This window comes from Eubalaena glacialis, chromosome 13 (genome assembly GCF_028564815.1).
Source record: "Eubalaena glacialis isolate mEubGla1 chromosome 13, mEubGla1.1.hap2.+ XY, whole genome shotgun sequence".
Taxonomy (NCBI): Eukaryota; Metazoa; Chordata; class Mammalia; order Artiodactyla; family Balaenidae; genus Eubalaena; species Eubalaena glacialis.
Window position 1 is genome coordinate 56,005,551 of NC_083728.1, and position 19,629 is coordinate 56,025,179.

The following is a 19,629-nucleotide window of genomic DNA, read 5'->3' on the forward strand; positions in this document are numbered from 1 at the left end:
GAGCACAGGCTCTAGAGCGCAGGCTCAGTAGTTGTGGCACCTGGGCTTAGTTGTTCCACGACATGTGGGATCTTCCCGGACCAGGGCTTGAACCTGTGTCCCCTGCATTGGCAGGCAGATTCTTAACCACTGTGCCACCAGGGAAGTCGCTAAGTATAGTTTTAATATTTGTTATTTGCTTTGATTTTTCTTCTGAGGGACTTCTAATATCCATATATTAGATCTTCTTTGCCTTACTTCAGTATTTGTCAGTTTCCCTTGAATCCTTTTTACCTTTCTATTCATTTGTTTCTTAAGAGCTTTGTTGAAGTATAACATATATACCAAAAAATTCATCCATTTAAAGTGTACAGTTCGTGAATTTTAGTAAATTTATAGAGTCATGCCCTTCACCTCAGCCTAGTTTTACAACATCTCTACACCCCAGAAAGATCTCTTGTGCTGTTTGCAGTCAACCCTTGCTTCTACCCCAGAATCCCAGGAAACCACTGAGCTCTGTAAGTTTGTCTTTTCTGAAAATTTTCTGTAAGTGAAAAGATATAATTTGTAGTCTTTTGTGCCTGGCTTTTTATCTAGCAGAATGTCTTTGAGGCTCTTTCACGTTGTATGTGTGTCAGTATTTCATTCGTTTTCGTGGCTGAAGAGTAGTCCTTTGTATGGAGGGACCACATCGTGTTTATCCGTTCCTCAGCTAGTGGACGTCTGGGTTGCTGCTGCTCCTTGGCTGTTTTGAATAATGCCGCTTGCTGGAAACATTTGCATACACGTCTTTGTTTGGACCCACGTTTTCCTTTCTCTTGTGAAGATCCCTAAGAGTAGAGTTTCTGTGTTGTGTGGTTGGCCCTGGTTTTCCAGATTTCCCAGACCATTTCCCACCCTTCCTGGCAGCGTCGGAGGTTCCTGTGCCTCCACTTCCTCGGCAACACTTGTTGTTGTCAGTTGTCTTCATTACAGCCGTTTATGGTTTTAGTTTGCATTTCCCTAAGGACTCAGGATCTTGACCATCTTTTCATGTGCTTATCAGCCATTTATATATCTTGTTTGATGAAATGTCTACTTAAATCTTTTGCCCATTAAAACGAATTGTGTTTGTCTTCTTGTTGAATTTTAAGATTTCTTTATACATTATGGATGCAAGTACTTTATCAGATATATGATTTGCAAATATTTTCTCCCAGTCCGTGTCTTTTAGTTATACTAATGGTGTCTTTTTTTTAAATTAATTTTTATTGGAGTATAGTTGATTTACAGTGTTGTCTAAGGGTGTCTTTTAAAGAGCAAAAGTATTGAATTTTTATGAAATCCAGTTTATACTTACAAACAGAAACTTATCTTCTTTTTGGAGAGTTTCATTCTCTGGAACATCATGTGTGAATTATCCCACTTACTCTATTATTTCTGATGTCCAGAGTCTACTTGCTGGAGTCAGTTTTACTAAGGCCTCTGCACGGCTGGGGTGCCTGTTGGGATGGGCAGGTCTGTGCTGTGCATAGTGCCTGGATCCTGACTGCAGTAATGCCTAAAACTTCAGCACACTCAAGAAGCATGGCTTTTGGCCTGAGAGCAGGGTCTTATTCCGTGGTTCGTGGTTCATGGTTCTGGGTACTGTTGGCAGCATCTCCCCAGATGCCACCTGTGCCCTGGCTGGAGCTGTTGCTGGCACTCCAGAGGACCCGATGGCCCTTACTTTCAGCACCGCCCCTTGCAAGCTTCCTGCTTCTCTGAATGTGGTGAGATGTCACATGCACGAACCCCCGACCACCCAAAGTGTGAAGGCTCCGATAACATTCTCACTTGGCCATTGCAGGTGAAGGACTTAACGAGGTACTTGGATCCCAGTGGGCTCGGCGTGATTAGTTTCGAAGACTTCTACCGAGGGATCACAGCGATCAGAAATGGAGGTCAGTCACCCCACCGTGTGCTTCTGTCGCCTCACTCCTTCCTTAGCCCCCTCCCTCAGCCCCCCGCCCCCCGATTAGTGACCCTCACTCCTCAGACTCCTTTTGCTGAGCTTCACAGCCTCCTCCTCCTTAGAGCCCCTGAAACATCCCAGGTTTCAGGAGGCCCTCTCTCCCACCTCGTTCTTTGCTCCTCACGCCCTGTACTCCAGAATTCACTGACTCAGCTACTTATTTGTAATGTTAGAAGTCTACTGCCCCTTTCCCCAGAAGTTTTTTTTTTTTTTTTAATTTATTTGGTTGCACCAGGTCTTAGTTGCAGCAGCCTGGCTCCTTAGTTGCAGCTCCAGGGCTCCTTTAGTTCTGGCTTGCCGGCTTCTTAGTTGCAGCACATGGGCTCCTTAGTTGCAGCTCGGGGGCTCCTTAGTTGTGGCATGCATGTGGGATCTAGTTCCCTGACCGGGGATTGAACCCAGGCCCCCTGCATTGGGAGCATGGAGTCTTGTCCGCTGTGCCACCAGGGAAGTCCCCAGAAGTTTTTTTTTTTATGAAAACTTCCAAACATACAAAAACATTGCAAGACTTACACAATGAACACCCACACGTGTGTTTGCTGTCCACAGTCTGCAGGGAACATCTTCCTGCGTTTGTGTCATTATATATCATATATCCACCCATACATCTGTCCAACAATCCATCTTTTTTTTTTTAAATGGGATGCATTTTAGACAGGTATACTACCATATACTCCCCCAAACACCTCGTCCTGTGTATCAGTCATTACATAGAGTTCAGTATTCGTTTGCAGTCTTATTTTGAGTCAAAATTTACCTTTTGTGAATGCACAAATCTTGTGTGCCCATCTGTGAATGTTGATGTTCTCCTGCTGGGATGCAGACCCCTGCCCAGAGCCTTACTGCCCCCGGAGACAGCTCCCTGCCGGCCTTCCAGTGATCCCCTCCCTCCTGCCGGCATCTCCTTGGCTGGTTCTGTCAGCATAGATTAGCCTTGCCTCTCGTGGACGTCACATAAATAAACCATTGGCCGCACTCCTGTGTTGCGCTCGCCCGTGTGTGATGCTTGCGACTCACCCGTGCTGCCGCGTGTCAGGGCACTCTTCCTGTGTGGAGCTGTGCTCGCCTGCATGCCTATGCAGTTTGTCTGTCCGCCCCCCAGGTGATGGACAGTAATATGTCTCCAGTTTGGGGCCACAGTGAATGAACCTTCTAGTGACGCTGGGGTTCAAGTCTTTGTGTGGACAGTGTTGTCATGGCTTTGGGGCCTGTGCCCAGGGATGGGATGGCTGGTCGCGTGCTGGCTGTGAGCTTAGTTTCGTACAGAACTGCCAGAGCGAACATTTCACACTCTCACCGGTTGCCCATATGCTGTCCTTTTAAATAAAATCCCGAAGCTCTGAATAGAGCTTTCCTTCTCATTCCCCATCTGTGGCCACGTGCTGGGGTGAGGGTGGTGGGAGGTCCCAGTCGCAGGCTTGTTCCCTCCTCCTGCTCTTGGCGGAGGAAGAGGAGGATGTGCAGACCTGGGTGGGGCCATCAGTTACCTGATGGGGCTGGGTCAAGGGATGCCCTTGGGTCTTATCAGCAGTTGTTGGTAGTGTCACCTGTCTTGTCTGTCCCCGCCCCCAAGTTATTGTCTAGCAGTGTCACGTGGGCAAGGTTTCCTAAACCCCAAGTCCCCGCTGGCTCTTTCTCCCAGTCAGTCTGCACACACGCCGTCAGAGGCCCCGCACAGCCTGGGGACCCCATGCATGCACGGCACATGCCGAGGCCGTGTAGCTGCCCTCAGTGTGGTGGGTGGGGCCGGGCTGGAGGACCCCACTGGCCAGCTCCGGGCTGGCAGCCCTCTCTGGGCCGGCTGGCACGAGGATGGTCCAGGTGGGGGGCAGTCCCAAGGCCCGTGTGGTGAGCTGGGTAGTACCAACCAGAGATGGTACTTGGGGGGGGTGGGCGAGGTGAACCCTGGGCTCCAGGCTGAGAGTCCGCAGGCGGAGGCTTCGTGCCTGTGTCTGGATCTGTGTAACCAGTGGGTTGTAGTCCTTCAGTGATTTTTTGGAGGTTAGGTGTGTGGTTAAAACAGAAAGTTGTTTAAAACTTCATCCCTTGCACAAAGTTTTTTGGTGGCTTCATGCAAATTTTTGCTTCTCCACCTCCAGTGTGTCTTGGTGCTTCCTGATATGGTGTGCTCACCGCCCCACAGCAGGCACCCGAGCCAGGCCTTCGGGAAGGTCACCGGGGCCGGGGCCACCGCAGGCACGCCCAGGACACTGGGGGCTGGCTTGTCCGCCCACAGCTTCCTCGGTTAACCTTTGGGAAACTCTAGGTGTGGGCTTTTTTCTCTTAGTTTTAACAAACCAGTGTGATTTTTTCTTTGACTCATCAATTATTTTAAACAATTTCTAAATGTATTTTAAGATCTTGTCAATAATTTGAATCTAATCATGTGTGTGATAGTCAGAGAATGGGATCTCTGTGCTGTGCCTGGAGTTTGAGGTCTGCCATGTGACTGGTTTTCACGCGTGTGCCGCGTGTGCTTGAGAGCTTCCCGCTGGGTCCCTGGGTGTCCGGACCCAGCGGGGCTGGAGCCGCCGCGTTGGGCTGCCTGGTCTCAGTCCCGGGGGTCAGTAAGGAGGTCACATGTCCCGGAGGAGGTGGCTCCGTGGGTCTTTGTCTTCAGCAGCTTCATTTCACCTTCACCCCATGTGATGGGTTGGCCGCAGGTTGGTGGTGATGGGAGCCAGGGCCCCAGGACTGGTGGGTCGTTGGAGAAGGCTTTGCAGCTCTGCCTGAGGGCTTGGGGGTGGGAGGGTGGTGGGTGCATGGGGGTCAAGCCCAGGACACCAGCAAGCAGTCACTCATGCCAGGAAAAACAAGACGTGGAGTAAGAGGAAACTGTGCTTCTGGAATACTCTCGGCCAGAGGGGATCAGTGTTTATGTGGTCACAGTAATTAAACAAATTGAATATTCAGGTAAGCAGAGACTAAGCCATTTTGTGGGGAAGAAGGTGCTAAAGTCCCTGAGTGCTGTACCGGGACGTCAGCAGAACATTCTAGAATTCAAGAACTTACGGGAATTGCTGGGACACTCGGCCTGACATGAGCCAGGCTAGGCATGCTGCTGCCCACCCTCAGCCCATGGCCTCGGTGGGGAGTGGTGCGGACCACTCCCTGGGGTGACCACGGAGCAGCTGCTGTCCACGGGGCACCTTCCAGCCAGGGCCGAGACCATGCTTTCTCTGAAGGGTCAAGGCCCCTGGGTGTGGGCAGGAAGGAGCCCAGGACGGTGGCCAGCGAGAGACGGTGCCGGGGCTATCTGTGTGGCTCGGAGGCCCTCTCTGAGCCTCTCTGAGCCCACATCCCCAATTCTGTTGCTGGGCAGTGGCTGCTCTGTTCTGATAGGCCCACAGGTGACGAGAAACAGAGCAAGCTCAGCTGTAGGAATTCCTGGGGGGTCGTGACCTATGGGGTCCCAACCCTGGGCCTCACGAGTCAGAATGTGCTCCCTGGAAAACTCATGACCAGGCGGCGCGACCCAGTGCTCTGTCAGAGCTCTCCAGCCACCAGCCCGTCAGGCCCCGGCGTGGGAGCAGAGTGACCCCCATCTGTTGAGCCGAAGGGGTGCCAGCTGCTGTCCCCGAGGCTGTCCCCTGGTTGCACGTGTCTCGAAGTTTCGTGTGCATAGATTTATCAACCTGGTAAGAGAAGATGGTTGTCTGAGAATGTCTTGTCTCCTGGGTCCTGCTTGTCCCTTGTGGTCAACCTTCCACCTGATGCTGAGATGGGGCTCGCCACACCCCTCCTCCCTCCTTGCCTTGGCCTGGGCCCTTCCCCCTGCAGCTGGGGGGCCCTCTGTCCTCACTTCGTCCTGAATCAGAGCCTCCAGGTCAGGACAACTTTTTTTTTTTTTTTTTTTAATATATTTATGTTTTTGGCTGCGTCGGGTCTTGTGGCACGCGGGATCTTTCGTTGTGGTGCGCAGGCTTCTCTCTAGTTGTGGCGCGTGGGCTTAGTTGCACCACGGCATGTGTGAATCTTAGTTTCCCGACCAGGGATCGAACCAGCGTCCCCTGCGTTGCAAGACTGATTGTTAACCACTGGACCACCAGGGAAGTCCCCAGGTCAGGACAACTAGGTGAAAGTTCCGCCTCTGGGGCCCACACACATCACTGAGTCTCATTATTTTTGCGTTCTTTTTTGGTAACATTTCCACTGTAATTAAAAATAAAAGCTTCCTAGGCTGTCCCAGAGTTAGCCTGAATGCTCCAGGAAGTGGTGCTGTGATTCTTCAGTGGCACGAATATTCTGGAACAGCAGCGTCCCACGCGGTTGTGTGGGAGGGTGAGGCTCGGTCTCAGCGTGATGCCACACTGCAGCTGGTGTCCCCCTGCCCCAGTTTAGCCTATGCAGAGCAGACCCCACTCCTGAAGTGTGTGCCGGAGGGAGCAGAGAGGGTGGGGGGTGGTGGGCAGGGTTGGTCAGGGGCCCAGCCTGGCCAGCAGATAGGACGGGGTCTTCGGGTGGGCAGGCTACGGGGAGGCTGCTGTGATGAGAGCTTGAATCAGGCGGATGAAGGGGCTGCGGCTGTGGGAGGGGGCAGCTGAGACCTGTCAGGGCCGTCGGCTTTGCCGAGAGGACCATTCCAGGCTCAGGGACACAGCACCCGTGGAGCTGGCTTTCTAGTGGAGGACAGCCCGGACAACCCCGGGAGGTGATGGAACTCGGGGGACGGTGAAGCTGGGGACACACAGGTCTCCCGGAGAGCGTCTGGGAAGGGGACCTGGGGCCACGCTGCACATTTGGGGCTGCAGGGAGGCCGGGGGGCTGGGCTGGGCAGCTTGGGTGCCTAAGGAGACTCGGCCTCTTCTGGAGTGGGCAGTGCTGGTGGGGACGCCCCTCCCCGCACAGTGGGTGAACTGCTGAGCAGTTCAGGGCTGTGGGCCCTGCTTTTCCTTTTTTTAGTTTTTCTTGTTTTTTTTTTTGGCCTCGCTGCCTGTGGGATCCCAGTTCCCCAACCAGGGATTAAACCCAGGCCCTGGCAGCGAAATCACGGAGTCCTAACCACTGGACTGCCAGGGAAGTCCCCCTGCTTCTTTTTTTTTGGTAATTTGATGTCATCATTTAACTTTTGTTACGAATGGAGAGTGAAAATAAAATTAGAATAAAAGCAAGTCAGAGACGATTTTGAAATTGTTAACTCGTAGCATTTGGGAGAATGGGAGCATGATCACTTGAACTGCTTTCAGCCAGAGCTCACCTCATGTCTTCCGGCCGGCCTGTCGCGTCTGTCAGGCTTCCGTTCTGCGTCTGGGAGTGGAGCACTGACTCCATGTACTGACCCAGTTTTGCAGAGGAGCGCAGGAGTCTGCTGTCCTCGCCACAGGCCTCGTTTCAGGAATAGAATGAAATCAAGGGGGGTTGTTACAAATGGGCCATTGCTCTGGCTCATCCCCCACCCCCAGGCTCTGGAAGAATGAGATAAATAAACAGTAAAAACTGATACTTAATTGAGAAAACTGATAGAAGAACCATATTTAGTTCCCATCGAGATAGTAGAAATGTGAGCTGCGTTCACATGTTCCTCCACTGCATGGGGCAGGACCCCCCCTTGGAATCTGAGCTCATGTCCACCGTGGCTAAGATGATTGGCTGCTTTCTGAGAGTTTTGAATTCTGTTTCAGTTTTTGGAAGTGCAAGCAACACTTAACATTTGAAAGTGGAAAGATAGGCAGAGTCAGCCTAGCGTTCTACAGCTTTGTGCCGGGGTAAGTGGTCCTCTGCCTCCCCTGCCCCAGACGCCAAAGCCTTCCGTCCACAGTCACCTTCTCCCCATGGTTCTGCCATAGTTCACCAGCACCAAAGACCAGGACTCCAATGAGGGGCTGCAGGGCTGTGGGCTGGCGTTGTGGGCAGCGAGCACGGGGTCCAGGTCCAGCCTGCCACGCTCTGAGGCTCCTTCACTCCAGCCACCTTCTGAGCCACACTCCCTTGGGGAAAACAGTACAAAGCAACAGCAGCAAAAGTACCTGTGATTCTTAAGACGGAAGCAGCCAAAGGGCTTTTGCAGTCTTGAATTTGGAGCAGCATCTCACAGTTACTGAACGTGTAAATGTTTGAATCCGCTTGATTGTCGAGGGGAAGCATGATTATTCTGTTCAAATTGAGAACTCTTCCAAAACAGGACATAGGGTTTCCCTGGTGGCACAGTGGTTGAGAATCCGCCTGCCAGTGCAGGGGACACGGGTTCGAGCCCTGGTCCGGGAAGATCCCACATGCCGCAGAGCAGCTAAGCCCATGAGCCACAACTACTGAGCCTGCGCTCTAGAGCCCACGAGCCACAACTACTGAGCCCACGTGCCACAACTACTGAAGCCCGCGTGCCTAGAGCCCATGCTCCACAACAAGAGAAGCCACCGCAATGAGAAGCCCGCGCACTGCAATGAAGAGTAGCCCCCACTCGCCGCAACTAGAGAAAGACCGCGTGCAGCAATGAAGACTCAACGCAGCCAGAGACAATAAATAAATAAAATCATAAAATAAATAAATTTATTAAAAAAAAAACAAAACAGGACATAGCCACATGTCCTGCTGCTGAGGGTCCGGCAGCATCCATCCCCCTCCCCAGGCTGTCCTGTGGCTCCAAGCCTCAGAGCCCAGCTGGGGGCGTGGTGTCCAGACGCCAGACAAGAGCGTCCTCTGGCCAAGGAGGCCGGTGCTGACCTTTCAGAGTCCTTTTCCCAGGAGCATCAGGAGGCTTGCTGGTCCACTTGGTCCTCAAAGGCCTCTACTCCATACAAATAAGTGACTGATGTTTTGTTAGGTCACGTGAAACACACTCAACAGGAACTGATGTGTTTGAGTAGTCACTGCTGTGATCCGTGTTGTGGGTTTTCCTCACCACGCAGTCCTCTGTGCTCTGTGGATACCACCTGGGACACCAACTGCCCAGGTGCCCGGGTCACCCTCCCTCCTGTCTGACTTGACTGCAAATCGAGAGTTCCCACAACTTCCTCCGCAGGTTTGATAATTTGCTAGAATGGCTCATAGAACCCAGGGAAGTGCTTTACTTACTGTTACCAGTTCATTATAAAGGATATTATGAAGGTTACAAATGAACAGCCAGGTGAAGAGGTATATGGGGCAGGGTCTGGCATGGAGAGGTTTCTGTCCCCATGGAGTTTGGGATGTGCCACCCTCCTGGTATCTGAGTGTGTTCCCAGCCCGGAAGCTCCCCGAACCCCTTCATTTGGGGTTTGTGTGGAGGCTCCATTACACGGGCAGGACTGTTTAATCCCTGGCCATTGGAGATTAGCTGTGTCTCCAGCCCCTCCCCCTCCTGGGAGGTCAGAGGTCAGGAGTGGGGCTGAAAGTTCCCCTGGCAACCAGCCCCCATCCTCTGAGAGTCACCTCACTGGTGTGAACCCAGGTAAGGCTGAAAGGGGCTTGTTATGAATAAAAGATGCTCCTTTCACCCCTTCACTCAGGAAATCCCCGGGGTTTTAGGAGCTCTGTTTCAGGAACCAATGGAGACAAAGACCAAATAAATATTTCTTATGATATCACAGTAATGAGGCAGCTTCAGGAAACATAGGCATCTTGCATGCTCTTTGGGACGGGCTATGCCCTGACATTGCCTAGAGGCCGTGGGAGCAGAGCTTTTCCTGCAGAAGGGCCGCTGCTGTGGGCTCGTGTCTGAGAAGTGGGGTCTCTGGTGCTGACGTCAGCGTTATCCAACATGAAACAATAGCGTTTCCTTCAAACTTATTATTATTATAAAATAAAATGTGTTGTAGAAGATAAAGTTAAGTAAAAAGGGAGAAAATAAAAGCTGCCGTGGGTCCAGCACCTTGGACAGATGTTACCACACTGACACCTCCCCAGACAAGACAGATTCTTTAAAACGTGGAGTCTGGGACTTCCCTGGCGGTCCAGTGGTTAGGACTCCGCGCTTTCACTGCCAAGAGCCTGGGTTCAGTCCCCAGTTGGGGAACTAAGATCCTGCAAGACGCGTGGCGTGGCCAAAATAAATAAATAAAACGTGGAGTCTGGCACCTCATTCCTTCTCCAGCCGGGGTGGCGTGGCAGAGCTTGGTGTCTTACTCCTCCTTACAACACTGCCAACTCTTTAAGAAACAGCCCTCTTGTCATTCGGGCTCCCCCTCCCCCCCCCCCCCCCCCCCCCGAGAGCTGGCCCAAAGCCTTGTTTCCCTGGGGGCTGCACTGCTTGCCTCCTTCCCCCCGGGTTTCTCATGGCCAGTCCAGGTCCCGCTCACGTCCACCATGCACGCACCTTCCCCCTTGACCTCTCTGGGGATACTCTGGGCCACCTGCTGAACCGGGTCTTCTTTCTCTAGCAGATCCCGACGGCCAGCTCTGCAGCGTCACGCCTGCCCCTGACGAGGAGCCGCCAGCCTGCCCCGAGGAGTTCGATGACTTCGTTACCTTTGAGGCAAGTGGTCTTCCCGGGAGAGCTCAGCGGGCTTCTGACATATACACCCTCTCTTCCTCATGTACCCTAAATCCTGCTTCACTCGTTGGTCCCCACGGCTGTTTCTTTTTTTTTTTTTAATAGATCTTTACTGGAGTATAATTGCTTCACAATACTGTGTTAGTTTCTGTTGTACAACAAAGTGAATCAGCCATGTGCATACATATGTCCCCATATCTCCTCCCTCGTGAGCCTCCCTCCCACCCCTCCCTATCCCACCGCTCTAGATCATCGCAAAGCACCGAGCTAATCTCCCTGTGCTATGCTGCTGCTTCCCACTAGCTAACTATTTTACATTCGGTAGTGTATATATGTCGATGCTACTCTCACTTCGCCCCAGCTTCCCCCTCCCACCCCATGTCCTCAAGTCCATTCTCTGTATCTACGTCTTTATTCCTGCCTTGCAACTAGGTTCATCCGTACCTTTTTTTTTTTTTTTTTTTTTTAGATTCCATATATATGCGTTAGCATACGGTATTTGTTTTTCTCTTTCTGACTTAACTTCACTCTGTGTGACAGGATCTAGGTCCATCCACCTCACTACAAATAACTCAATTTCATTTCTTCTTATGGCTGAGTAATATTCCGTTGTATATATGTGCCACGTCTTCTTTATCCATTCATCTGTCGATGGACATTTAGGTTGGTTCCATGTCCTGGCTATTGTAAATAATGCTGCAGTGAACATTGTGGTACATGTCTCTTTTTGAATTATGGTTTTCTCAGGTATATGCCCAGTAGTGGGATTGCTGAGTCATATGGTAGCTCTATTTTTAGTTTTTTAAGGAACCTCCATATTGTTTTCCATAGTAGTTGTATCAATTTACATTCAACAGTGCAGGAGGGTTCCCTTTTCAGCACACCCTTTCCAATATTTATTGTTTGTAGATTTTTTGATGATGGCCATTCTGACCGGTGTGAGGTGATACCTCATTGTAGTTTTGGTTTGCATTTCTCTAATAATTAATGATGTTGAGCATCTTTTCACATGCCTCTTGGTCATCTCCACGGCTGTTTCTGCGGGGAATGGCATGAAGGGCAGGCAGGCAGGGCTCATTCTGACACTGGTGGGGACGCTGTGGTTGGCTGGCGTCTGCTGTCCGTGCTGTGCACCCGGGGCTGGTGGCCTGTTGTCAGCAGAGGGACAGGCTCTCCTGTGACATTGCTGTCCCCTTCTGCCAGACTGCCAAGCAAGGCCAGAGCACGGGCTCCTTTGTGAAATGAAGAGCTTCTGAGAGTCCCTGTGACTGGTAACACCCCACAGGATCCCACTGCCCTCCTCTGTGTCTCTGTAGCTTGTTCCCTGCTCTGAGAAACTGCCCAGGTATTAGTCACCCCTCAGATGACACAGGTTCACTTCCTGACTGTCTCTCATTTCTGCCAGCACAGGCCTCCAAGCCACCTGGGAGCGTTCACCCCTCACAGCTTTGTCCCAGAGTCCCACCTGGGCCTGAGTCCCTGAGGGCAGGGACCACCCCACCTTGCGTTCCCCATTCAGCAACAGCTGGTGTGTTCATTCTGTGTGTGGCCTGGTGGTGCCAGGCCCAGTCCTGGTACATGGAGGCCAAGTGCCCAGCTAGGACGTGTGCTGGCTGTGGCATGGTGTGGCCGGGCAGGGCTGAGGGTGTGCAGACCCTGACGTGTCAGCTGTCAAGTCAACTGCCAGACCCCGAGACTGTGGGATGGTGAGGCATGGAAGGCTCTGTGTGGAATGACACACCTTGAACTTTCCAGAAGTGCAGCTAGGTTGGGGGAGAGCCTGCTTTTCTTGTTCAGAGTGTCTAGAGAACCCCGTCTCCTCACTTAGTGGTCGGCCAGCAGCAGACCTCTCCTGCCCGTTGACACACCAGCACACACTTTACCATCACTGTCGTCCGTTTTGTTCTTCTCTCGTATTTCCGTGCGGGCATTCTATTGATTCTTTGTATTTTATGTATATGTGGGTGTCATGGGTTGAATGGTACCCCCCAAAAGGTCCATCGGAACCCGTGAACGTGACCTTATTTGGAGAAAGGGTCTTTGCAGATCTCATTAAGGGTCTCAAGATGGGATCATGCTGGGTAGAGTGGGCCCTGAATCCAATGACCAATGTCCTTTGATGAGGGAGATGACACACGGGGGAGAAGGCGGTATGAAGACGTGGGCAGAGCTGGAGGAACACGGCTGCCAGCCGAGACATCCCCTAGCCACCAGGAGCTGGACGAGGCAGGAAAGGTCCTCCTCTGGAGCCTCAGGAAGAATTCAGCCCTGCTGACACCTTGATTTCCAACTTCTGGCCTCCAGGTCTCTGAGAATATATTCCTGTTGTTTTAAGCCACCAGTTTGTGGTAGTTAGAAATTGGCAGCCCTGGGACTTCCCTGGTGACGCAGTGGTTAAGAATCCGCCTGCCAATGCAGGGGACACAGGTTCGATCCCTGGTCTGGGAAGATCCCACATGCCACGGAGCAACTAAACCCGCGAGCCACAACTACCCAGCCCACGTGCCACAGCTACTAAAGCCTGCGCACTCTAGGGCCTGTGTGCCCAGAACCCGTGCTCCGCAACAAGAGAAGCCACTGCAATGAGAAGCCAGTGCACCACAACAAATAGTAGCCCCCGCTCGCCGCAACTAGAGAAAGCCCACGCGCAGCGACGAAGACCCAAATGCAGCCAAAAAAAAAAACCACCAAAATTTAAATTAAATTAAAAAAAAAAAAAAGAAATTGGCAGCCCCAGGGAACTAATACAATGAGTTTTGTTACTCAGGATAGTAAAAAGCGTCAACACATTTGATCCAAAAGGGTGAGGCCCACTGACGCTGGGGCTGCCTCCTGAAGCCTGGGCAGAGCAGGCTTGGGGTGCTGTCCGACTGCTGGCTCCCGTCCTCTGCAGGGTGGACCCCCCTGGCATCCCACAAGTGTGGCCCTCCCACCTGTATGGTGCCTCACCTCTCAGGTGTGCCAGCCCCCACCTCGCGCTTGTCACCTTCTGAGGACGTGGGTGGGAACCTGACATTTCAGAGTATGCAGCAGGAATGCTTCTCAGGTTTTCAGATCTTAATTTTTTTTTCAACAAGGAGGGAATATTTCTTTTTAAGTTTTTTGGTTGCTGTAAAAGAATTAATACACTTTACATTTTAGCAGTTTTAGGTTTTCTGCTCCATAGAAAATGGAGCAGACGGTACAGAGAGTTCCCATTACACCCCACACACATACACAGTTTCCCTGCAGTGAACATCTTCCATTTGTTATAAAGGGTGAACCAATGTCGATACATTGTTACTAACTGAAGGCCATAGTTTACATTAGGGCTCACTCTTGGTGGTGTACATTCTGTGGGTTTTGATGAATTCATGACATGTATCTACCGTTGCAGTTTCGCTGCCTTAAAAATCCTCTTTGCTCCCCAGATTCGTCCCTTCCTCCCACTAGCACCTGGCAACCTCTGATCTTTTACTGTCTCCATCGTTTTGCTTTTTCAGAATGTCGTAGAGCTGGTTAGAATCATACAGTGTTGGGCCTTAAAAGTTCCTCCGTGTGTTTTTATGCTTTTCAAGGTTTTTATTTTTTATTTTATTTACTTATTTATTTTTTATAAATGTATTTATTTTTATTTATTTATTATTTTTGGCTGTGTTGGGTCTTCGTTGCTGCGTGCGGGCTTTCTCTAGTTGCAGCGAGCAAGGGCTACTCTTCGTTCTAGTGCGCGGGCTTCTCATTGTGGTTGCTTCTCTTGTTGTGGAGCACAGTCTCTAGGCACGCGGGCTCAGCAGTTGTGGCTCGCGGGCTCTAGAGCGCAGGCTTAGTTGTTGTGGCACACGGCTTAGTTGCTCCGCGGGCTTAGTTGCTTCCCGGACCAGGGCTCAAACCCGTGTCCCCTGCATTGGCAGGCAGATTCTTAACCACTGCACCACCAGGGAAGCCCCGTTTTCAAGGTTTTTATATGTAATTTTGAGGGGAGTGGAATTAGGTGCTATACAGAAACTTGTAGAAAGCTGTTTTTAAAAAAACTTTTGAATCGTGTAATCCCAGTAAGTCCCATAACAATATGAGTGAAGATTATGTGTATTATATCCAATACCACATCTGGAGACCCTCTGCTGGCGATCTTCAGAGATAAATAAGCCTTTTGTTGAACATTTTCTGTCTGGGCACACAGCGGTGCTGGTCAGGGTGCACTCTGCAGTAACACTTGGTGGACTGCTGCTCCCGAGTCCTTTCCTGCTGGGAATGCTTTGGGGGACCCGTGGCTTCCGGTGTCTGACTGAGCATCCCTTTGGCCCCAGCTTGTAGGAGAGCTCCTAGGAGAAAGTTTTTGTTTTTTTAATTTTTAAAAAAATTTTTTGACCTCACCACATGGCTTGTGGGATCTTATTAGTTCCCTGACTAGGGATTGAACCTGGGCTCTCGGCAGTGAAAGCGCGGAGTCCTAACCACTGGACATCCAGGGACTTCCCCAGGAGAAAGTTTCTGATTCTTTTCTCCCCAGGAGAAAGTGGCGATTCTGAGAAGGGGAAGGGTGGGGCGGTGAATGAGGGTTGTCGCTGACGTTCTGGGGATGAGAAGGTGGTTCCGGGTCTGAGAGTCTGATCGAGGTGGAGGGCACACTGGCAGAGGACCTGACGCCCGCGGGGACGAGTGCGTGTCAGGACTTCTAGAGGGGCGATGGGAAAGTCGCAGAGAGCAGGCGCCAGCGGAACGATAAGCGTGGTCTCTGCTGTGCCTTCTCCGGCCCTCCCTTCTCCTCCAACTCTTGGCCTTAATAAGGTGATGGAGAAATAGGTCTTTTGTTCAAACTCTTATCAGAAAGGTTAGAAAATCAAGAACAAAAGCCGCTCTGTTTTGATCTGACTGTTAAAAACCCAGCAAGCACTTCCTGAACTTTGCCCCCCTTGCCAGCTAGCACAGCGGGTTTAATGGAGCATGTCTGGGAGCGGGTTAAACTCCTTCCGAGACAGTGATGTACCTTCAGGTGGACACACAGGTTTTGCAGAACCTCAGCACGATGGGCAAATAGAAGGCCGCTGGAAGCTGACGACCGGTCTGGACAGAGTCCCCAGCACTCCAATTCCATGGGAAGGCTGTCTCCATGAGCGCGCCCTTCCTGGAGCTGGTGTGAGGAGCCAGGCCCTGGCCAGGCTGGCATCTGAGGGTAAGAGGAGGCTGGACACCGGCCACGGTCTGCCTGGCAGCTTGTTCCCCTTGGAGGGACCATGACCAGACAGCGAGGGCCCCAGGCAGGCCTGGGCGCCCTCGAGCCCCTCACTGATGGCCGTGAGCACGGGCTTCCTTGTCCACCCGCTGGCCCAGCATTTGTTAACCGGTGAGGAAACACAGCCAAGCTTTCTAATGTGCACTTTGATTTCCACATGAGCTTATCCTAACGCGTAATTTGTAATCATTTTTAAGTTGGCGGCATAGACGGTGGGCTGGCAAAGCGAGGTCCTGTCTGGCAGCACATGGGGGCCGCTGGGGTGCCTCTCTGAGCCCTCGGTGTTCCTCCAGTGGACCACGCTCACAGACAGTTTTCTGCCCTCTTGAAAGGCAGGTGTTCGCCCGCCTGCCCTAGAAAACTATCTGGCTTGCTGAAATTTATTCAGGACAGCCTGGACTTCAGGGGGTAAGCAGGTGGGCAGTGTCTGTGAAACGAGCTGGCCCCGTCCTCCCGGTCCCCTCGGCCCTCCCTGGGCCTTGCCCTGGGTCCTCTTGGAGCCTCTGGGCCTCCTGCCCCTGGGGCTGCTCTGTGTGCCCCCGGGGCCGGGCTTGCTTTAGGAATGAGGATGGAAGGTGGGCGTGTCTGCTTGCGAGGTGTAGGCGCAGTCGGGTTTGCATGGCATCTGCCTCGTCCTGCATTGTGGGGAATTACTTCCACCCTGAACCGTCCTCCAGGCCCCAGGGAGGGTTCCGGCTGTAGCCCGGCCTCAGCGGCATGACTGCGGGTGAGGTCAACAGGCCTGAGCTCCGGGACTCCCCTGGCACCGAGCTGGCCGTCGCTTCTGCACACCCCGCTGCCCGCGAGGACCTGGGGCCACACTGGCCAGAGGAGCCTCTGCTGGAAGTGGTGGTGGTCAGCTGTCTAAACGCTGACCTCAAGAGTCATGTTCTGTCCCCTACAGGAAGCCATCTCTGAGGCCCCCAGTCCAAGTCTGGGGTGTGTGGGCCCCGCCTGCTTCCAGCTCGAGGGCAAGCAGAGGGGAGGGGAGGGCTCCGGGCAGCTGTCCCTCGGCCCAGGAGCAGCGGGCCCAGCCTCGCACATGGCGGAGCCTGCCTGGCTCGGACAGTGTCCCTACCTGCAGGCTGAGCCCAGAGCTACCTGCTTGGTGGTGAGGAGAAGGAGAGTGGGGGCCTCTTGAAGGGATTTCCTGATTTCAGATTTTGAAGTGAACGCTCTTTGTGAATTACTTAGTTGCCTGAGATTCCAAGGAATATCGGGTTTTCCCTTGGAAATAAGGAGCATCATGGAATGCCTGCAGTAGGTACCTCGGGTGCCTTCCCTGCTTCATTCTGTCCTATGTGCAGGAGGCGGGGGTTGCACCACCTATGACACGTGAGCCCCCGGCTTTCAGGCTCTATTCTCGCACCCGCCTGTGTGATCTCTAAGTCCTGAGTGGTTGCGACCTCTTGAGATCAGCATTGCAGCCCCTGATCTACAAATGAGGCAGCACAGCTCGGATGCTCGAGAGCCCGGGCTGGGGTCACACGGCTGGTGGACGGCAGACCGAGGATGGGCCCTGGGTCTCCATCGGGCGCAGGCGTGGAGACAGCCGTCAGGGGCCCTCTTGCCCCCGCACCCCATCCTCATCTTGTGACACCAGAGCCCGAGGACAAAGTGCACCGTCTCCAGTTGCTTCTCTGAATTCTTACTTGTTTGCAAATTGTTAACCTCAGACTCTTTTGAGCATGAAAGGTTGGCTACTTCTCCTAACCAATGAAGTTGCTCTTCAGTTAAAGCTGAGATTGTAAATTGAAAATGGCCTGTTTAATGGTTCTTCAGTTTTAAGTTCATTTGGACAATCCACAAATATCTACTGTCTGCTGTACGCCCAGCCCTGTGCTCGGTGCTGGGTCCACAAGAGTAAAAACAAAGATGTGTTTAGTGGGAAAGTAGACATTTTTAAAATTAATTAATTAATTAGTTTATTTTTGGCTGTGTTGGGTCTTTGTTGCTGCGCGCGGGCTTTCTCTAGTTGCGGAGAGCAGGGGTTACTCCTCGTTGCAGTGTGCAAGCTTCTCATTGCGGTGGCTTCTCTTTGTTGCGGAGCACGGGAGGGCTCTAGGCGCGCGGGCTTCAGTAGTTGTGGCACTTGGTCTCAGTAGCTGTGGCTCATGGGCTCTAGAACGCAGGCTCAGTAGTTGTGGCGCATGGGCTTAGCTGCTCTGTGGCATGTGGGATCTTCCCGGACCAGGGATCGAACCTGCATCCCCTGCATTGGCAGGCGGATTCTTAACCACTGCGCCACCAGGGAAGTCCGGGAAAGTAGACATTTAACCAGCAAACATAATTGGTCAAATAATTGATGAATTCGTATTTTGAGGTTAGACCACGTAATTGAATTTCAAAGCAATAGCTTGCACGTACATAGCAGATATTGATGGGGACTTTTAAAAAGGCATAGTCTTACATTATTGAACATTAGTTCCTGGGGTAGAATTCATTCCAGTGCTGGAAAGCCACAAAACGGGCTGTTCTGACATGTATCCTGTGATGTTGGGATACTTTGTGTCCGTTTTAGGCATATTTCTATAACTAAGTTTAAAAATCACTCCAGTCATTTTATCTGCTCTTGAACATGTGCCTATTTTTCATTTTTTAAAATACTGAAGTGTTTTGTAACCTACTGTTTCTGCTTAGAAGTACAGGAGGGACATCTCCCACGTGCAAGCTCCTCCTCCACGGGGTCCTTTCCCGGGCCCCGGGACTGACTCTTGGCTCTCTCTCCTAGGCCAACGAGGTGACAGACAGCGCATACATGGGCTCCGAGAGCACCTACAGTGAGTGTGAGACCTTCACGGATGAGGACACAGGCACCCTGGTGCCCCCCGAATGCCTGGACGCCACGGAGGAGCCCGGCCACGGCGCCCTGCTGCTGCTCCCGGGCAGGTCTGTTCCCATCTACATGGCCCGGGGCTGATGGCAGATGGATTCATGGGGGGGTTCATGTCGGGTGATCCAGAGGGGAGTGTGAGCCTGCGGAGGGCTGCGGTCCTGGGAAGAGCCTGCACCCAGCTGACCGTGCAGCCTCCGTCAGGAGGTGCTCCTCTGTACAGATAGGAATCCTAGGAGAAAACGTTCGCTTAGTCTTTTGGATTTTGTCATCACAATTCTTATGACCCAGGGCGAGACACACTTCAGACGTCTTCATCTTTATGGCACCCTGACTCCATGCGTTTGAGGACAGTGAGGGGAAAGGGCCGCCTCAGAGAGGCCAGGTGCCAGGTGGCCCATGTGGGCCCAGGTGACGGCTGGCGGTTCTGCCCTCGGCTCCCCGGGAGGCCTTGAAACTGGAATTTTGCTTATTTTATTTCATTGCGTTTCTTGTTTGGCCCCTGCAGAGCTTGTGTTTTTCCTCCCTAATTGAAGACGGCATGCCTGTCCCAGGCACCAGCCCTCCCGCCGCCCCCCGCCACCGGCTCCTTCCCTGGTACCCTGGCTCCTGGTTTGTTCCTCACTCAAGGGTCATCACACAGTGTGTATCCTTTCTCCACCTGGCTTCTCCCACTTAGTATCATGGCTGTGAGGTTTATCCGTGTCTGTGTGCACCGTTGTGAGTGGTTTATTCTGGTTATTATTGAGTGTTCCACTGTGTGAATGCCCACAGCTTCTTAATTTCCTGTCAGTGGGCATTGGGGCATTGGGTTTGCTCACAGTTTTGGTTTCATGAATAAAGCTGCTGCATGTAAGCATCACGTCTTTCGGTGGCCGGGTTTGTTCCTCGGTGGCGTAGGGCGCACCTGGGGCACAGGCTCCTCTGTAGGGGTTACTGCAGGTCAGACACTTACAGGTGGGGTTTGGTAGCTCCCTGCCTGCCAGCCGCCTGCGGGTTCCAGCTGCTCTCCATTCTCGCAGCGCCTGGCATCCTCCGCTTCTTCACGCCTGTTGTCCGAGGGCGCGCAGAGCAGGTGGTCCTCACTTGGGTTTCCCAGGTGCCTGACGGGGGCAGTGCCTTTCTTGCACTGGCTGCCCACGTGGAGACCCTCTCCTGTGCGGTGCCTGTTCCAGGCTTTCGCCCCTTTGTTGATTGCAGGACTC

General features: G+C 52.4%; 1 protein-coding gene across 3 annotated transcripts in view; it reads left to right on the plus strand.

Moving 5' to 3' along the window:
* The window catches only part of RAB11FIP3 (RAB11 family interacting protein 3), a 79,961-nt gene that overhangs the window by 38,414 nt on the left and 21,918 nt on the right, over nucleotides 1–19,629 (plus strand). For 2 of the 3 annotated variants that reach the window (XM_061210212.1, XM_061210213.1), the window contains exons 2-4: nucleotides 1,808–1,901; nucleotides 10,267–10,361; nucleotides 18,323–18,480. In XM_061210212.1, coding sequence (XP_061066195.1) covers nucleotides 1,808–1,901; nucleotides 10,267–10,361; nucleotides 18,323–18,480 — 347 coding nt within the window. The remainder of the gene's footprint in view (nucleotides 1–1,807; nucleotides 1,902–10,266; nucleotides 10,362–18,322; nucleotides 18,481–19,629) is intronic. The other variant, XM_061210214.1, reaches the window with a different exon arrangement.